This window comes from Aphelocoma coerulescens, chromosome 2 (assembly GCF_041296385.1).
Source record: "Aphelocoma coerulescens isolate FSJ_1873_10779 chromosome 2, UR_Acoe_1.0, whole genome shotgun sequence".
NCBI classification, from domain to species: domain Eukaryota; kingdom Metazoa; phylum Chordata; class Aves; order Passeriformes; family Corvidae; genus Aphelocoma; species Aphelocoma coerulescens.
In genome coordinates this window covers 18,786,294-18,807,113 of record NC_091015.1, presented here as the reverse complement: position 1 = coordinate 18,807,113, position 20,820 = coordinate 18,786,294, and the positions used below count along the sequence as shown (strand labels likewise).

At 36.2% G+C, this 20,820-nt stretch overlaps 1 protein-coding gene across 7 annotated transcripts in view; it reads left to right on the top strand.

The window, feature by feature from the left end:
* MLLT10 (MLLT10 histone lysine methyltransferase DOT1L cofactor) overlaps positions 1-20,820 on the top strand; it is a 127,792-nt gene that overhangs the window by 46,999 nt on the left and 59,973 nt on the right. For 4 of the 7 annotated variants that reach the window (XM_069006662.1, XM_069006664.1, XM_069006661.1 and 1 more), the window contains 3 exons: positions 11,051-11,146; positions 16,737-16,992; positions 18,996-19,565. In XM_069006662.1, coding sequence (XP_068862763.1) covers positions 11,051-11,146; positions 16,737-16,992; positions 18,996-19,565 — 922 coding nt within the window. The remainder of the gene's footprint in view (positions 1-11,050; positions 11,147-16,736; positions 16,993-18,995; positions 19,566-20,820) is intronic. The other 3 variants (XM_069006667.1, XM_069006665.1, XM_069006663.1) reach the window with 1 other exon arrangement.

Here is a 20,820-nt window from a genome sequence, read left to right as displayed (position 1 = left end):
GATAGATGTTGATCACCAGTTGCTCTTGGATAATCTTCTAAAAAGTATCTTTAGACTTGTTTAATGGTGTAGGTGAGTTGTTCGTCTTTATCTGGTAATGCAGACTGTGATGCAGTCGTAGCTCTAAATCTAAATGTAGGGCTAAAATAATAAAAGTATGGGGTTTTGGCAGGCTTTTTTTTTTCTCAGTAACATGCTGGTAGAAAAAAAAATTTGAATTACAGACTACAGAATTAGCTGCAAGGTAAACCCTTACTAATATTTGCCATATTTTTTTCTTAGTTTTTCACTACTGTCATATTTCAGGTCATGTTTTTTCAAAGTATGTACATGGATTTTTACTCCCATTGACAAAACTTGTAAGTTGGTGGGTTTGTGTTTTTTTGTTTTGCTTTGTGTTTTATTTTTTGTTTTTTCTTAAATGACTTTGACTGAAGATACTGTAGTTCCTAGGTCATGATACCTGTGAAATCTTCAGGGTACACTTGGAGGGACTTTCAAACTGATTGTGTTCAGTCAATGGTGTCAGCTATTTTTTCAGCTTATGCTGTATATTTGATATACTGTTTCAAGTACCTTGGAGGAGTAGGCAATTTTTTAGGGTGACTTTCCTTATTTCCTCTTCTGTAAATCCCTTGAGAATCTAGATTTTTTTGTCATATTACAGTAAATATTTATATCTTTCTTCAGAGATACAGTAGAGTTTGTGTGTGTGTGTGTGTGTGGCACCCACAACCCCCTCAAGGCCACTGTAGTTTCTGCTTTATCTTTCATCTTTGTTCTTTGGAAATCTGGATAATCTGATCTGTAGGCATCCTTAAAGCTTTTTGTTTTGCCAAGCTGTATGAGTTGTGGTTTGGAACCACTTTTGTTGCTCAGACCTCAAAAGCTATCCATTTGTGTGTGTGAAATATTACGCTGCAGTAAAAAGAGGTTGGTCTGAAAATGTTAGTATAGGTAACTGTCATTTTTACAAACAGACTCAGCTGAAAGCCTGTTTCCCTTTACAGTATGTGTTTAATATCTTCGGGGCACTCTACCAACAAAATTGGTAAGAAATATGTAAGGATATAATAATTTAAAAAATCTTGAACAAATCTAACCAAACCTTTCGTATGATTTAATTTTCATGATGATGTTGAAACTACAGAATAAATAGCTTCATTATGTTCTGATTACTGCTGCCTAAGCATTGTTAGTTTCTGTGGCAGAGATGCTATATAGAAATGATTAGTGATGAGGCTGTGTTCCTCATAAGTAGGATTGGTAGTATGTTGCTTGACATTCCGTTATAATATCCCTTTTCTTCAGGGCCCAGGTGTTTACCTCAGGCTTTCTTGGGAAAACTTAGGCTGCCATGATCCTGTGGAAGAATGCCTTGCTTTAATGTTACTGGCAGTCTTATATTTGAAAGGACTAAAGAGGGAACTAAACACATCTGGAACTGGTCTTTGTATAATACAAGTGTTTTTTTGCCACTAACATGAAAATTAGGCAATGTTACTAGCTTTATATGTTTATGACTTCTGAAAAATGTGAATATATTATGTAGTAAGTAACTACTGTATAGCAGCTGAATGACACAGTTGCCTTTTCTACTAGAAGTGCTTTGGTCTGAGCTGAGCAGGAAGGGGAAATTTAAAACTCTGCTATAATGGCTCATATAATGTAAATTAAACCAAAAAAATGGTCTTGTGACTGAAGACTGCAGATGTCTAAGAAGTTGTGATTGAAGATGCAAAAAGAACAAAATAGTGTCAAGGAGCCTCATGTCACTATCACAGGAGTTGGAGAGTGTCTGAGGAGAACCTAAAACGCAGGAGCCAGGATAAGTGTTCTAAATACTGAGCTGCTAATGCATTATGGGCATCTTTTTGGTGCTTGTCTTGTTCTTAGAGAAACCTTACAGCTTTTCTGATTTTGTGGATAGACACTTGGACACCTAAGAAGAGGCTGTGGAAGGGCATCACATTCCTTGTGTTCCACTGTAGGAGTTTGGTTGTTAGGCCCATGGGAAGGAAAAATTTAAAACATGTCTCTGTGCATTGGAAGTTTCCATCGGCTGCGTGTTGGTTTGTGCATTCGGAGCTGCCCGGACTTTCCCGATACGTTGTGAAGGAGCCTATGCTTATGTGTCAGGGCAATGAATTTCATTTGTGAGAAAGATGCATGGTGCTATTTAATGTATTTTAATGCTGTTGTAAGCTGTTAAAAGGCAAGATGTAAGCACTCAGATCAAGTGTTCCTGAGGCACTTCCTCACTGCCTGAACGACCAACTGTGAAAAGGTAAAATGGACCTGCCATGCATCACATAAGATTCTGTAGTAAAAATAGGATCAGAATGCAGGTTTTTGGGTTACCATTCAGCTGTATAAGTAATGGTTTCTTTTTTCTCTTAAAAATCAAAGCAAAACAAAAATCTGATTTAGTCACGAAGAGTCACTTTATGGTGCTGCACAGAGTGTTTTAAAGATTATTCTGATTGTGTCATTCCTCTATGAATTGCCCCATTTCAAACTAAGTGATGTTACTTGAACGCTGGGAGTTTTGTGTAACTTTTTAGGGAAAAAAGCTCCAGACTCATCTCTGTAATGCAGTATCCCATTGCATTTTTATTAAATTTGTATGTTTTGTTTGTCAGTTTAATATATTTGACTGTTTAATCCTTTCAACTGCTCTCGATGGATGAAGCAAAATTGTAAGAATGCTAAAGATAACTAGAAGAAAAGTGGTTTGCAACCACTTTGAAATTATTTCAATTTTAATAATTGAAGTAATACTAGATAAGTATTATTCAAGTAAGAGCTGTGTGGTATAGATGCTAGTGGTGATGCTTATCCATGTTAACTTACTCCAAATTCTGTTCAGTCAGAGGGAAAGAAGCATGCCTCCAAAATACCTCTAAAGGCTATAAATAAATATAAATATAAACCACATGTATCTCAGTGTATAGGTACACTAATACCTAAGATGCAGAACCCCGTTCCTGTTTCCTAAGACTGAATTTTTCTGTGGGTTCCAGGGGTTCAAAAAAGGGGGATGTCTTCATCCTTCAGTCTTTACTGTTGTTGCCAACGAATAGCATTTCTCTTTCTGGGCACCTGTTCTGTACTGACTTTTGTAGGAATGTAGAGTTTTCTTTTTTAATACCTCTCTTCAAGTCAAATTCTGTGGAAAGTCTGGGAATACTGGCAATGTGTGACTGTGTAAACAAAATTTCTTTAGAAAGCTACTCTATCTGAGTATATTTACTAATAGATACTTTTATCTGCAGGATTAAGAGGAAAGGTGACAATCTCGTTTGACTTGTTGCTCACTAAAATTGTCTGTTAACTTGTGCTATTTTCTGTGTATACAACTGTCATCCTCATAATGACCTGCATGAAATCTGCTGGAGCTGGCACCAGTTGGTATATATAGATGGCACAGCAAAATGATCTCTTGTGGAGGTCAAGAAAAAATATATAAGAACATAAGCTCATTTTGATTTGTATTTTCTTTTAGTAAGAGAAGAAGTAGGAACTTTTTGTCTCAGTTCTCAAGATTATCATGGAATTACTGATTTGACTACCTCATTTTTTTTAATCTTACAGGAACACATCATATATATTATTGAAAAAAGAGTAATGCTTTTAGTGTACATTAGCACAGCAAACACCTCAGTAGTATTAAGCTTGTCAGCTGGGGTTACTTAATTATTATAAAATCAAAAGGACAAACACACCACCTCAGGTATACTTAAAAACTGTTCTGCAAGATGTAGAATTTTGTAAGGCTCTCTAAGTTACAACTGTCTTTTTCCGTCTCAAAGTACACATTTTAGTCTTTGAGTTTTCACTGTGAAAGAAAATAACTCAAAACCCCAGCCAGCAGCTCATCCCCACACAGCCACATCCTGCACTTGTTCTCCTCCCTTATGGGATGGGGGAGAGAATCAGAAGAGTAAAAGTGAAAAAAACTTGTGAGTTGACATAAAGACAGTTTAATAGGTAAAGCAGAAATTGTGCATGCAAGCAAAGCAAAACAAGGAATTCATTCACTGCTTCCCATGGGCAGACAGGTGTTCAGACATCCCCAGGAATGCAGGGCTCCATCACGTCACTTTACTTGGGAAGACAAATGTTATCACGCTGAGCATCCCCCCTTTCTTCTTCTTCCCTGACTTTTACATACTGAGCATGATGCCATATGGCATGGGATATCTTTGGTCACTTAGGGTCAGCTGTTCTGGCTGTGTCCTTTCCCGGGTTCTGGTGCACCTCCAGCACAGGTGCTGGTAGGGTGAGAAGCAGAAAAGGCCTTGGCCCTGTTTAAGAGCTGCTCAGCAAAAATGAAAACATTCCTGTGTTATCAACACTGTTTTCAGCTCAAATCCAAAACACAGCCCCACACCAACTAGGTGAAGTAAATTAACTCTATCCCATTCAAAACCAGCACAATTTCAGTTCTAATAGCTGTTTCTGTGAGAGATGCAGAGGCAGAAGACGCTTTAAGTTACTCTCTTTATTGGCTTTGGATCCTGGATTAATACAAGATTACTAGGACTTTGTAACAGTTTCTAGAAGGTAATCTGGATACTTTTTTATGAAGTTGTATATATGTGCTGTTCATGCCTAGCATGTTTTGTGTGCTGGTAGACCGTATGCAGTTAAAGATGAGCTACAATGTTAACTGACTGAGCCAGGAAAATGGAATGAATTCCTTTTGTTTGCCAATCTGCTTGCCTATTTTGTGATATCTGTGTGACAGGTATCTTTAAGTTGTCTTGCAGACAGTGGAGCATTCTGCAGTTTGTAACATAATATGTATTTTGAACGTGCAATTTTTCTAGGAGTGAATGAAGGTGAGCACTGACAATACATAGTTGCATTGATTTAGTTAATATTGCACCATTTTTGAAGTTATAAAGTGCTACTCAAGTGTTTAGCACTGGATATCCATTACTAACAATTAATACTAAACTGTGAAAATAATAGAAGCATAGTATTTTAGTGTTAAATATCAAAGGAGTAGCTCATTCTGGATAAGAGTTGGTGGTCTTGCACCTCACAGAATCTTTGGATGGCATTTTTATAATTGATTCTTGAGTCTTTTTACCTTTGACAGTTAAAATTATGACCATTATTTCTGTATTTAAGTGAGACTTTTGGGTATTTAAATAATTGAATCAAGGACTGGTTCTTAAGGACGAGTTTTATGCTTAGAGCTGTATGTGTTTGAGTAATGCTGGCAGTAGTGTCCTGCCTCTGCCTATAAACTATCTCTGGTCCGTATTGTTTTATTACTGTGACTGCAGCAACAGTGCTGCTGCATTGAATTTTTCTGCTGTGGGTTATACCGTTTAAAATGCTAGCTAGATGAATGCCTGAGCAAGGGCTGTTCTTACAAAAATAAGATAAATTAGGATTTGAGTTTGAAACTTGTGAACTGTGGTCATCTTTCATTCTACAATTATTATGGTTATATTGCTAATAGCTATTAGTCCCAAATAAGAGGCCAAGCAGATCTGGTATTGGGGATTAGCAAGAGCTAATGTTAGTTGTGATGTGACAGCTCAGGATTTACAGTCTTTGCTGATACAAAGAGATTGCAGAAAATCTATAAATGACAAAAGAACCAATATGAGTACTCTGTGCTAATAGAACATTTTGATACATTGGAATTATTTGAGGGAGTCAAACAGCAGCTGAAAAATGAGGGATTTAGGCATTCAGATGATTTTGCTTACAGTAGCCAATAAGGAAAATAGATTTAAATGTGTTGTTGAGGTTTAAAAACTTGGGACAACCAAAGGTAGTGGAGGATAAGGATTTTTGTAATAGTGAAGGCATAAAAATGCAATAATTCTAGGTCAGCCTGAGCAGTTTTGTCTTGAAGGACTAAGCACAGGTAGTTGCTGATAATGTGCATGTGTTTTAATTCTTCCAAAACAGAAGTTAGTCTTGATGAGCTCTTGCTTCTCTGTTCTGCATCTTTCTCTTGTGCCCGTTACTGTCCGTCTTTCATGTTCCTTCACAGAACTAATGTAGCTCACTAAAACAACTGAAAACTCTACTTGTTTTTTTGTTGCTGCTGCTCAGCAGTTTGAGTGGGCAGACAGAAGGTCTGACAAGCTAAGCACTCTAAGAAAGGTGAGTGGGGTCAGAAAACCTTTTTCTTCCTTTGTAGTGAACTGAAATGCTGAACTTCAGAATGTATTTTAATGAAATAAAGTCCTGTAGAAACCCCTTTCAAGAAGGCTGTGCATACCTGAGACAAAAATGAATTGCAAATAGGTGTAAATACCTTAAACAAGTTAAATGATGCTTCCATATGGAAATGTTATGAATTATTAATGCCATTTAAAAGAAAAGCTGAACTCATTAATTTCTTCTGTACTAGAAGAAATTATAGTTTACTAGAAGTGAACTATTGTTCACTTGTATTCATTTTTTCCAAACATTGAAGTCCAAAGTTTGAAAATATATATTTTGTAACATCTCTTCTGTTGGTAACAGATCAGAGCTAAAATGTAGTTACACATATATCCTTAATTTGATATTTTGATGAGATGTTGGTCTTTTTCAGTTGTTTCTCTGAAAGTATGTTAAAGAAAATGAGTGAGCAAGTGTTGATCTTTAGAGTGATGAAACAAGTAAATGAGCTAAAAAAATGAAGAATTGGAACCAAAGTGTATTTGTGAAGTCATATTATGTAATAATTTTGTAGATTGAATCTTTGTGGGAGAAATAGAAGCAATCAAAATGTACTTCCTTCCCCTTCTTCATCCCCCTGCTCTACAAGAAAGCAGAGTGCCGGAGGTGCTATAGAATTCCAGCAATCCAGCAGCATGTAGCTGTTGGAGTTAAGATGGGATTACATAACTTTTTAGATGAGAAACAAAAAATAAGATTCTTGGTGAGAAATAAAGCTTTCTGATTAATCATGATGTACAAACCCGAGGCATTTTGTATTGGTATTTAGCTGCACCATAAATCACGGCTCTTCAAGTTGTTCAGGATGAATATTGTTACAAGTGCTTACCCAATGGCTGCATGGCAATCATACCTTATTTTTCTTACAGTAAGAAAGATTTCAGGAGCTGCCTGAATCTTCTCTGCTCAACTATCTTACTTGTGAACCAAGATTAAAGTTCCCTTTGTCAATTTTATAGTTGGCCTTGTATTTTTTTAATGTATTCTTCCTTGGAATTGTGTCTTCTGCTAAATCTTGGTTTTACTGAATGTACAGACTGCATTTATCTGCTCTGCACAGGAGTTTGGAACATCTGAACTCATTCCTAAGTGTATAAATGGGGATATGTGTGTTCTGCCTGTCCTTAATGCTCCCTTGGCTTTCACTTACTGGCAATATTATTTTCAGTCCTTGTTAAGAATCGTTTCTGTCCTTTATTTTCCTTACAGTAAAGCTTGTAAAAGGTCAGACATTTGATATCATTACCTTCCCAGAATGGGGGGGGGTTCCCATGTCATTTTATGGATGAATGTTTATCTTGGTGAACTGTTGCTAAGTTTTTTGGAGTTTTTTTAGAGCTGTGGCTCAATAGAGATTTTACGAAAGTGAAACATGCAGAATTGTCCATGAGGAGCTAACCCATTCCTTGTTTTTCTGGCAGTAGGGAAGATGGCTAGTTTGTGTGGCCCTTGAGACAAACTTGACTGAAAACTTTTGTATTTGTTAAATATTGTGGAAATTCTATTAATCCTTCTGTTAATCCTTTTCTGGATTAGAAAGTGGATATTTTAGAACTCTTCTTACACTTTTTATGCATCTTTGTGGTAGAAGAGGGTGCAACTGCAAGAAGTCATTTTGTGGGAGCTACGTCTCTTTGGCTCAGCAGCTTGTTGTTGAAATTTTTATTCTTATCAGTGTAAAAGCTGAGTATTTCTTTCAGAGGTTTTCCTGCAGTGTTCTCCAGTTCTTTGATGTTGTATACATTTGAATTCACATTCAGAAGTAGCACTTCTTTACTTGGGAAGAAAAAAGAAAACTGAAAAAAAAAAAAGAAGGAAAAAAGGTGAGAGGAGGTATAACCTAAAGGAGGAGGGAATGTACGGTTAAGGACAGCAGATGTCTTGTTAATGAGATATTTGTATGCAGAAGCCCTTTGGATGAGTTACTACTGCAGTGGCTTTGAGTGGAAAGCTGTAACCTTGATGAGCTGTCCTGGCAAACTTTGTCTTGATGGTTTGGATCTGGGAGAGGACTTTGATGTGGTTGCTGATCACTTTACAGAAGTCAAGCTTATTCTTTCCGAATGTGTACTCGTTGATGCCCCCTTCCTTCCTGCTGTCCATGTGTCCATTGTCCTTCCTGACACCTCCTTATGTGTTGGGACTACCATTTATTTCAGTATGTTACAAAACGTAATTTGAAGTCCTCCTAAGTCTTCCTCTGATCAGAATTTTATGTTTCTTTGCCTTGTAGATGAAATTAACACTGGAAGTAAAAGAACACAAAAAGTCAACAGAAAATACCTTAAAACATGTTCATTTAAAAGTTTCATTATTGTTTACTGATACTGTTGTGAAGTTTCATCTTAAAGTGTATTAAAGTCATTGCCCCTTGGCTCCAAAATGATGAATAAAAAAATTATTTAGGATTATTTGAATTTCCCAGTACAGTGATGAAAGCTAAAGAAACTCAGGCAGTGGTTAGCCATTTCATAGCTTCCTTCTTGAAGCTTGTCTGGGGTTCAGTAAAATTGTTACTCAAGTTTTTCTAAACACATACACTCATGATGTAGTAACTTTGGTAGCTTAGCACTGGTGAAAGTCTTTTGTATCAACAGATTTGAGGGATAACATGGCAGCCTTGGTGTAGATGCTTCTGTCTTTTCTTGATCCCTGCTTGCTTTTCTGTTAGTATGGGTAGCACTTTAGGGACTGTTACATTTAAGATGTTATTGAAAAGACTGTGCAGTGCATTTGAATACTTCCTCCTTTCTTTCAAATGTGTTTTGCAGGTCTAAAAAGAGATAAATAAACAATCTCCCCCCCCCCGAAAAACACAAAAGAAACCAAAACCAACATCCTAATCTAAAGTGCCTTTAACCTATATTAGATTTTAAAAATTTAAAACCTACCTTATGGTGTATGTCATTGTAATTATGACCCCTGTACATTATGAAAGGAAAAACTCCGTATTTCTATCCATGTGGCGGAGTGGAAAACTCCAAGTTCACCTGAGTGTGTAAAAACCCCAAACCTAAAAATCCCCATCAGCTTTTTAAAGTGTTCTGTTGTGCCTGTCTTTGAGTTTTAAGAAGTGTACAAGAATTAAAAGAACGTTCTATATTGTATTCTAGCAAGTGTAGTTTTACAGGATATTTTGGTGATGATAGGTTTTTTACTTGATTTGTGAACTTTTTTAGTTAAACTGTATTTCTTTCCTGGCAAAATTGGTTTATAAGTTCAGTTACATGGATTTGGGCTGGTTAGAGACAAGGTGATCTCTAAGTCAGTCACCTGGTATTTACAGTTCATAAAGGCAGTGATAAATGTGTTTTGCTTTCAGCTTTGCATCTAGGATGTCAGTTTACAGATTCTACTTTATTAGAGAATTTTAGAACCCATTCTCTTACTCTCTCAGGCTGATTCCATGAAACAAGTTTCTGATATTTCTTCTGTTGTGACAGAAATAGAAAGGTGATACTTGGTCATACCTGAATAGAGTATGCACGTATTGCATCTCATCCTGGTGCTTGGTGAGAGCAGTTGTGCAATCACTGTTGAACAAATGATGTTCTTGAAAGTCTGGACAATCATTTAAATAGAGAAAGATCAGCATGGGTGGATTTTAAGATTCCAAACAATTACCGAGTTTTCATGTGGATAGTCAGACTTACACATCTTTTCAAGCTGCTCAACGGGTTTTTTATACCCCTTGTGTCAACCCATATGTATGCACATTTTTTACTAGCTCTCTGTAGACACACTCAGTCTGAACAAATAGCCATACATTGTGCTGTTCTGCAGAATTTTGTGTTAGTTCACAAAAATTCCACAAATACATAGTTAAAGAAATAAAATAATTGAGTGCCAGTAGCTTGTAAGTAACTTTCTCTCACAGCTGCAGTTTCTTTGCATCTTCTGACACTAAGTAAGCCATATTATATTGCAAATGAAAAAATTACTTGTTTATGATTAGACTGGAAAAAATACTGAACTCCTGTATTCTAAGTTTAATTGTTAGTTTTGTCAGACTGGCTGTTTTTGTAAAGTATTTGTCTAAATGATTCAAACAAATACTGATTCTGTATTCCTCCAAAAATTGATTTCTACCAGTATGAAAGACTTCTGTTATACTATAAAGACTCTGGGATAAGAAGTTGTTTTCTCTCTGTTTGCACAATTTTGTTCACACTGCCAATGCTTCATGTTTAAAAAATAAAAATTAAAAAAACCCGTGACTAAATTCTCAGCTCTTTTAGGAAACACATTTGATTTGTATAGCTTTTGATATTTTATTCAGTTTACCATGGAAAATACTTATTCTCTAAAATGTATGCCCCTTTTTGGGAAATGAAATCTAAATCAGATTTCACATTCTTATGCATGGAGATGTCAGTAGGGGAGCTAAAGCTAAAACCTTGCATTAATTTACATTAGTATCCCAACAAAAAATACTGTGCTGGTGCAGAGATGCAGGAAGATAGAAATCGTTGCTGAAAAATGAATTAAGATCTCTGAAACAGAAACCATGTCTCTGTTTTTAATCCAGTTTCTTTTGTTGACTAAGTGATTATTGTAAAGATGGGTTATACTAACAACAGTGCATTCATAAATGCTGGTTATAATTGAAGAATTTCAGTTTGTGCTTTGTTTTTCTTTGTTTTTTGTGTTCAGTTTTTCACTTTGAAAACAAATATACTTGATTTGCCTTTATATAATTATATTATGAAACATTCAAAACATCAATGTGTTTTTCAAATAGCACAGGACATTATTGCCATCTCTCTTATATTTTGATAACACTTGATGCAATATAGAATGGGTTATGCTAAAGGTGAAGCGGAACTCAGTTTTTATTGTCTTTTACAACTTCTAGAAATATAAAGAGAAAGATAAACACAAGCAAAAATATAAGAAGCAGTCAGAGTCCTCACCATCTTTGGTTCCATCTCTTACTGTAACTACAGAAAAAGTAAGTCAATGTGTTTTTTCTCCTCTTCCACTTCAGTTGTAAGTTGAAATTTCATGATGTAATCATTCCACTATATATACAGGAGCTTTATAATGGCATAAATTTCATAATTATCAAGCACTCTTGGTATTTTTTCCTATAATGTAAAATCCTAAAATACTTTGAGGTTTAACCTATGGAGAAAGGCTTAGAGTTTTGTATTTAAATTGTGAGTCAGGTGCCAGTGATACTCAAGTGAATTTTATTTAATTGAGGTATATTTAATAATTGGAGAAGTTTTAGAAAGTCTATCCTTAAAAATTCACCTGTGTATGCTGAGCTGACACGGAACCTCTAAGTTAAAACTGGTAGTTATGAAATTACAGCTTATGCTTCATATACTTATAATATGCCTTATTAGCAGATTGTTCTGTTGGGTTCTGTGATTTTTCCTTCCTGTTGATGTGCTAGAAAATAACTAATTCCAGGGGCAACATACAGGGTTAAATAATGACAGTTCTCATTGTACTCAGCAAGAATCACTTTCGCTATCCACCAATAAAATTACACCAATGTTGGCATTACTGAATAAGGGGCAATACTACTGAGAAATGGGTTTTATGATTTCAGAGTTGGAAAAGATATGTCCCATTCATGTGGGGATGTTTGACATCAGAGTTGGACAATCAAGGTTTGAATTCATTTGTGCTCAGTACATAGGTCACCATGTTTTAGCAAAGGTGTTGAGGCTTGTGTTAACTGTGTGTGGTTTGGTTGCTGAGGTGTTATATTCAACAAATGTGTGTTTGCATATGGTACACCAAGACCTTGTCAGGATGGGGTGAAGCGATTGAAATACCGACTTTCTCTGGTCTCTGGAAGTATTATCTCAACTAGTGGTATCAATTTCAAGAATAATCTCCAAGAAAGTTAGATTTTTAGTATGCTTTGCATATTTCTTTATTCTTAGTAGTAAGATTAGTAACTTGAGAATGCATACCTGCTAACATCCCATTATTTGGAACTCACACTTCTGTTAAGAGTCTCATTTCTGGTTCTACTGTATTCTATTTGATGCGGTTGTGTCAAGTGAGACTTAGTAGTTTTCTGAAACTCTCAATAACTATTAAAAAAAAAAGAAGAAAAGGTAGAGTCAATTTACCACTTTGCTGTTTTGATTTAAGAGCAATTAGAGATTGCAAGCAGTGAGTGTGACAGTTTCTATTGAAATTAGGTTGTAGAACACTTTGAGTAGTATTGACTGGTCCACATGATTTATTTAATTTTATTAATTTGCCCTCAACCTACTCCTCTTGAGTTGGAGACAACTTCTAAAATTCATTGCCTGTTAGAGGCTTCTTGCGTGGGAGCATCTTTAAACTTTACAGCCTTTGTTTAGGTTTTACACTATGTATGATCTTATCTTTCTTAAATTACATCCATCTTGTACTTTGATTATCTAATCATCAAAAGGTTTTGCAAAAAGGGATATTACTGTATATTTTTGTAAAAGTTAAAGAAAATCTATGGAAATATTGATTATCTTTTGTGTCCTGCCTATTAGAACAAGCTTTTAATCCCAAAGACACAGCTGGATTCTGTTTTTGTGCTAAGCTTATTTCGAATTGCTTTGTCCTCCCTATCCTTTTCCTAATTACAAAGTTTACTTCTATGGATAGTCACAGGGATGAGCTAGAGCAAACACTAAAGTGAACAGAAAATCTCTAATTCTAGAATTTAAATTATAACTGAATTAGACTGAAACAGAATATTAATTATTGAATTTGAGTATCATCATGCCCTTTTAGTTTTTTATTTAATCTTTTGCATGTGGATTTTCTTTACCTAACCTGTTTGCTTCATTTATTGCCCTTTTTTAAATAGTGCTTCAAATCATCAGGAAAATTTGTGTTCAGTTTTTTAAATGAGATTACTAAGTGTGATTATATTTTTTTAAAACAGCATCGACTGGATATATGGAAGTGATTTTTCTTTTTGTGGCTAGTTCTTCCATTAATTTTTTTCCTTAAGTCCTTTTAACTCCATTTACATGCATTTGCTTTTCTAGGTTATCAACTCGTAATGTGTTCCTCAAAACTTTGAAATTTTAGTAATGAAACAAGCTTTATTTTTTTCTAAGATGAGTATTTGGTTCAGAAGACTGCATTAATGTATTACTTTTATGTGTCCTTTTACATAGAGTTGCTAGAATTGATTTGGACCTGATGTCTGTTTCACAGCAATCTTTCGTACTGAGCACATGACTTTATCATGATATATAATCACTTCTGCCACCACGATGTTCTTGTGGGGGGAACAGAAATTTGAAATGAAATTTGATTTTCCTTTTTAAATATGTTAAATCCTTTGTAAATCCGGTGGTAATGACCATTTGTGCAGTTGATGTCTTAAAGCATGTTTTTTTCTGGATGAATGGTTTCTTAAGATAGAATTGTGAAAGGCTGTGTGATAAACTGTGGATTTATCTTCTGTTAGTGTACTTGAATTGCCTGTTTGTTCTGCAGAATTTAATTCCAAGAAATTTTACTAATGTTTTGGTCCCTGCTATTTTGAGAGGCACTTTTGTGCATCCGTGTAATGTCTCAGCAAATGCTGTTCAGTCTGAATCAGTTAAGTTTGAAAAAGTTGGAAATAAGAGATGCCTGACTACTGTTTGATTAATGTAGTAGCACTACATTTTTTCACTTTTGGGACATAGAAAATGTTTTGAGAAGAACTACAGTAACTTAGGAATTTGAATTCTCTTGCTGCCTCTTCTTCTGCCCGCTTTCTTAGTTGGAAAGAGCCATCAGCCCCGTATTTACTCCTTGTGAAAAAGTTCTGTCTCAGGTTTTGAATTTTGGCTCCCACAAGCAGTGCAGGGAGCTGAGGAGTGAGGGTTATGAGCAGTTCATCACTGGTTGTTCCTGCAGCTGCTTAAGGAGAAGAGTCCTTCCCCCGCTCCAGCATTCCTCCCATGGGAGACAATCCTCCATGAACTTTTCCAGCGTGAGTCCATCCCATGCTCCACAAACTGCTGCAACGTGGATCACTTTTCCACAGGGTGCAGTCCTTCAGGCACAGCCCGCCTCCAGTGTGGATCCCCCACAGGGTTACAAGTCCTACCAGGAAACCTGCTCCAGCATGGGCTTCTCTCTCCACAGGTCTCCAGGTCCTGCCAGGAGCCTGCTCCATCATAGACCTCCATGGGGTCACAGCCTCCTCTTAGGCATCCACCTGCTCTGGCGTGGGTTTCCTCCATGAGCTGCAGGTGGATCTCTGCATCCCCATGGATCTCCATGGGCTGCAGGGGCACAGCTGCTTCACCATGGTCTTCACCATGGGCTGCAGGAGAATCTCAGCTCTGGTGCCTGGAGCACCTCCTCCCTCTCTTTCTTCACTGACCTTGTTGTCTGCAGAGTTGATTCTCTCACATGTTCTCACTCTGCTCTTCTCTGGCTGCAGTTACATCTGCCCAATAATCCTTTTTCGTTTTTCTTTCTTCAATATGTTGTCACGGAGGTGTACCACCACTACTGATGGGCTCAGCCCTGGCCAGCATTGGGTCAGTCCTGGAGCTGGCTGGAATTGGCTCTGCCAGACATGGAGGAAGCCTCTGGCAGCTTCTCAAAGAAATCCCCCCTAGTAGCCCCTCCACTACCAAAACCTGGCCATGCAAACCCAGTGTTTGTTTTGGGGGTTTTTTGGGTTGGTTGGTTTTTGCTTGGACTCTGCTCTTACCATCTGGTTTTTGGGGGAGAATTACTTGCTATGGTCCTTCCCTTCTCTGTGCAAGGCCACTTCCTTATACATCTACATAGGGCTAAAGGCCACTCAAACCTTGGAATGTACTACGTATGTTAAGAGTGATTATTGCACATTTACCATAAATCCTCAGAAGGTTTAAGAGTAGCTGCAGATGGATGGTGTAACTCTTCAGGGTGCACAGAGTGATAGATGGAGACCATAAAAATGACAGTAGCTCTCTGTGCTTAGGGTATATTTCATCATGTTGGTGTTCATGATTCTCTGACTAAGAATGTAGATTTCAGTACACCTTATAGCACCTTCTGAAACGCAAATACCTGTTTGAGCAAAATTTTCCAAAGCAGAACTGTGTTGTGCATGCATATTCTTCAAAATCTGCCAGGAGTGGGATTCAGGCTTGCAGTCAAGCCACATCACAGCACAGCATTTGCAAATTAATGCCTACTTGTCATTGCCTGGCCTTGGTATGCAAGTAGATTGAAATACTTGCTTTCCTCAAAGCTTGTATATTTAGTTGTTTTCTGTCATTTGCAACTGAAAAGTAAGGTTTATGTAAATGCCTTAGCTATTTTAGTAAAATATGGAAAACTTTGTATAGCTGGTATACAAAGCTTTATGTAAAGATGAAGAAAACATTCTGTTGTAGGCCTAAATTCAGCAAGCATCCCACTTGGGGCCGGGAAAACTTGTGTATATGCTCAGTTTTAAGAGGCATTTGTTTGTGTGGTCTTAAATGGAGATAACTAGATACTATTTTAAATTCTAGTCTGTAAAGAGCTGAAAAACAGACAAGCTCGTTATGAACAGATGAATAGCTTCTAGGTTTGATCCATATTTTTTTAAGGCGCTTTAAACAGCTGTTTTACTAAATAAATGGAGTATAAATATCAGTAGAATGTTTTCTTCTTTTTCCTGATTTTGTTTTAATTTTCTTTCTTACGTTATTAAAATTCTGTTATCACAACTCCACATTTTTTTCAGTCATGAGAACAATAATATTCCCTTGTATGGTTTCCTAATGTTCTGCATGCAGTTTCCCTGCCCACTTAATTACTTTCTGTGAAACCTCTTTTGACTATTGTTCACCAATAGGGACAATTCTGGCAAAATTTAACAGACGAATAATGGACCTGAAGATGAAATTTTTGAAAGCCATGTGGAGAGCGTAGGAGAAGGGCCAGAATTCTTTGGGGTGGGTAGGGGTTGAGGAAGAAATTTGCATTGGGAGCTCAAGAGTGTTTTTCTACCTGTCAGAGAGAGGGGTTTGAATTAAGTGTGTCTCGGTCAGCTCTCTCATGTGTCTTCTTTACTTGGTGGTTCTTAAGGAATTTGATGAATGTGGGATGGTTCGTGTGCCAGGGAGTTGATTTTGGTTTGGTTTTGAAACTACAAAGTCTTAAAAATCCAAGTTCTTAGGTTTTGAAGTCTTCAGCAGTTCCACTGCTGATGGAACAACACTTCCAGTTTAACAAAAAAAGGCATAAAAATTGTATGTTCAGAAAAGCATTAAAAGCTTAGTTTCTAATTTTTAATTTTAAGCATAAAGTAACAATATCATATTTAAATAGACTATAAAGACTGTAGCCATTAGATTTTTCCATTTAGCTCAGTGAAGTAAAAATTTCAACCAGAGCCACTATGCATTTTTTTCCACAAAATGATTTCTTTTTCAGTTGTTTGCTGAGAATCTTCACAGTTCAGCTTCTGTAATTCCTGCTGTTTCTAGTTACATTAGTATTTGAACACTTCTGTGTTTGTTTGAAAGAATGAGATCTTTTAAACAGTTGTTACAGTTTTTTGTGTGACTTGTTTGTTTAATTTCTTCTCTCTTTCAAAATGCCAGACATACACAAGCACTAGCAACAACTCCATGTCAGGCTCCTTGAAGCGGTTGGAAGATACCTCAGCTCGATTTACAAATGCAAATTTCCAGGAAGTTCCTACACATGTTTCAAGTGGAAAAGATTCTTCAGAGGCTAGAGGGTCAGAGAGCAAAGGGAAGAAATCTGCAGGTCACAGCTCAGGTCAGAGGGGAAGAAAGCCTGGTGCTGGAAGAAATCCAGGAACGACTGTGACTGCAGCTAGCCCTTTTCAGCAAGGTACTGATTGTTATGCTGTAACATAACTTCTGCTTTGACATGAATTAGAAATTTTATGTATGCAGAACTTGAAAAGTAGTTAATCCGTTATCCTCAATACTGAGAATGTTGTTTCACTTTTGGGAAAAACCTAACTTTTTTCAGGGTAAAAATGTTTGTTGCTATAACATAAAAAGGAAGGTTGTGCATTTTTAAAGGGCAAAACTGATGCTTTTGTTCAGACTGTTGAAGTATTCTCTTCAGCTGCTAACAGAAGTGTCTTTATGTGCCAGAAAGTTATTTTGGAGTAAACTTTAATGTGAATTTGAGTCTAGAGGTCTTAGCTCTTTAAGGGAGTAATACTATGTTTTTTAGTCAGTGCTCTAAAGGATAGGATGCAATGGCCCTTCAACAATTTTTCAAGATGCAGATATTTAAAGTATACCATTTCCTTCAGAGTAAAAGACCTTTTTACTTAGTTCTTTTATCACCAAAATATATAAGCAGAAGGTGAGTATGTAAGGTTTATTTATCTTAGGTAATACAAAATGTTTTACTTTTTGAACTTGCTAAAACCCACTACATGGACTTCGGGCACTTCTAAAAAGCAAATTTTACAATGGCATCTTTGTCAGAATTGAAAAAAAAAGATTAAAAAAATTAAAAGTTAAAAAAAAATTCCTTAATTAACAAAACATTATTTTGAAACACAACAAACCAGGCCTTCTGTAAAGTAATTTTCAGTAATTTTCACTGTGGTGCCTAGTAGCTGACTGTTCTTTATACTTTGTGATGTTGATTTTCCTTTGAGTTTATTTATGCAATGAACGCTTGTAAATTTATCTAGAACTCTTCCAATATTTCAGGTCCTTTTACTTGAAAAAAGAGGAAGTATTTTTTTTGTTTAAATTCTCAAAACTTTGAAAATAGCCTTCTGGAATTCTTCATTTAAGGAAAAATCTTATTGCAGATGGCAAAATAGATCTTTTCTATGTGCATGTATTTTCTTTTAGGCTGCATTAAGTGAAGTTGATACAACTTATTTAAAATACAAACCAATGATATTTTTATGGTTTTTTTTTAAATAGCTGTATTTATGTAAATTGTATTTTAAATGGAATTCTTAACAATGTTTAGTGGATATGATAAAACACTGTTTTTTAAAGGACATGGGTTTTTTATACCTGATGTCATATTTAGGAGTATTTTCTTGATGTTGTCATCAGCCTGAATTCTGTGAAACAGTACCCACATAGATGCACCTGTATAAACTTAGTGAATTTCAGTGCAAGTAAATGTTTGTATTTCCCGAGAGTGCTTAATTTTCTGCCTTGAATGCACTAATACAGTGATGAAACGATTGCATTCCAAATACTGAAGAAGGAATGTAATTCTGTTACACAGAAGATCTTTATGGTTCTGTGACAGTGCTAAAGAAGTCTTAAAATGCCAATTTTATACACCGTTTTTCACATTCTCTCTTGTACTTTTAAAAAAACATGTCTTCTCTGGAGCTCCTCCTCAGCCAGGGAAAATTAAGCCCAATTGTTGTTCCCTTGACCTTTGTCAGACCCCTGATTTTAGGTAGAATGGTAAGGAAGATTGTAGGCATAGTGTAGATGTGATCATAGCACATTTCTATCAGTCTTCTTTTAATATATGTGTATGTTCAAAAAAACCTGCTCCAACTTGCACCAAGTGTTTGTTATGGCTTCAAAACAGGATGGATGTCGAAGTTGCCTAAGCAGCAAAGTTGTTACTCTTCTATTACTCATTTTCACCTTGTTTGTGCCCCAGATTCAAATCTGAATGTCAGACAGGAATCTGAGAATCATATTCAGCAGAGTAAAGATCAGCAGGAGAACCAATGAGTTATTTAAAAAATAAATTCTTTAGTTCTTGGTAAGGCTTTTCTTAAAGTCCTTCCACATTAAAGTTTTTTATTCTAAGATATTAATACTTCCCATCAGTTTTCATCAACCACACAGAAAAACATAATTATACTTCTTCTTTCTTTATTGTAGGAAGCTTTTTGGGCACTCCTGGGAGCATAAAGTCATCTTCTGGAAGTTCAGTTCAGTCTCCCCAAGATTTTTTGAGTTTCACAGACACAGATCTGCGAAGTGACAGTTTCACGCATTCTCAGCAGGCTTCCTCAACCAAAGATGTACATAAAGCAGAGGCTGGGAGCCAAGAGGGGGGAGTCAATTGTTTCACTTCCTTAATTGGTCTCCCTTCATCATCAGCAGCTGTTTCCCAGTCTAAAAACTTTGACAGCTCACCTGGAGACATAAGTAATTCAAGCCTTACTTCTACAGCGTACAAACGGGCTCAGACTTCTGGAATAGAAGAAGAAACTGTAACAGAGAAGAAACGGAAAGGAAATAAGCAAAGTAAACATGGGCCTGGTAGACCTAAAGGAAATAAGAGTCAAGAAAGTATTTCCCATCTTTCAGTTTCTTCTGCTTCCCCAACTTCATCTGTGGCATCTGCTGCAGGGAGTGTGACAAGCTCTGGTCTTCAAAAATCTCCAACTTTGCTCAGGAATGGAAGTTTACAAAGTCTTAGTGTTGGTTCATCTCCAGTGGGTTCAGGTAGGCATTTACTGGATTTGTTTTCTTACCTCAAAATATGTTTTTATTATTTTACCTGTAAATCTGAGTATGCTTCTCAAGAACATAGTATCATTTGAAATATCATGAAAATTACACTGGGGGAAAAATGACTGTTGGAAAAGTAAGTTTTGTTCCATGTATAGGTGCCACTGTGGTGTAGGTGGCTGTAATAGATTGGCTCTAGGCTATATAAATGAAGGTTTTGAAGTTGTAGGGGGAAAAGTTGCATAAAAATAGGTTCTTTGAAAATTACGTGTGACAGGTTTAGCAAAAAAAAAAAAATTCATAGTTATATGGACTTCATTGTCTGTGTGTGCTGTTACACAGAGAAAACAAAATTGGTACCCAGGTATGTCAGCTTTGCTGAATGCGTCTCTCAATTACACTTACCCAATTTAGCTTAACTAAAAATCAAAATGTCTATGTGGAGAATGACCAGTTTAAACATGTAAAATTATATTCTGAATCTGGACTCCTGTGTAGCTGGATGACATTTTCATATTCTTGTGTGCTGTTTAGCAATTGAAATTGGCTGGTTTGTTCTTCCTCTGTTCTAAATGTTATGCACATCTGGGGCTGTGAGAGGCTTTCTGTTTACTAGAAACCTGTGTGTGGAATGGCCTGGCAGAATACTCTTATCTGCCGAAGTCTTTGTTGCCCTGAAGTTTCTTTCAAAGCTTTTGTGATAAAAAAAATAATGAATTATCTCACTTTTGAAACTTTGAAGTGTTGTCCTTTTTGTTGCTATAGTGGGGTTTTTTGTTTTTGTTTTTTTTTTTTTTTGGTTGGTTGGTTGTTTTTTTGTTTGTTTGTTTTTTTGCTTAATTTTTCTATTTTGGGGGAAAAGAGAAATGGAGCTTGAATACTTGCTTGTGGGGAGGGTTTTATGTTTTTTGTATTGTATACTTTCACTCTATAAGAAGAGATACTTAAAAAAATACCTAGTTCAAGGAAAAAAACCCTGTATTTCTTTCAGAACAAGGCTGGTTCTTAAAAACTTGATGTCAAAGCCACATTGTTTTAAAGCAGTTAGATAACAGGCAAATGATTGTTTTTACTATGGGTAATAATGGCAAAAGCAGTAGCAACTATGTTAAAAATACTTTTCCTATATTAAAATCAATGAAGAGAAATGGTATATGACAAAACTTCATGGTTCACTATTTATCTTGTTTAAAATGCAGTTTTAAGAACATGTTCACCCCTTACCTGTTATGAGCAGAGACCATCTAAC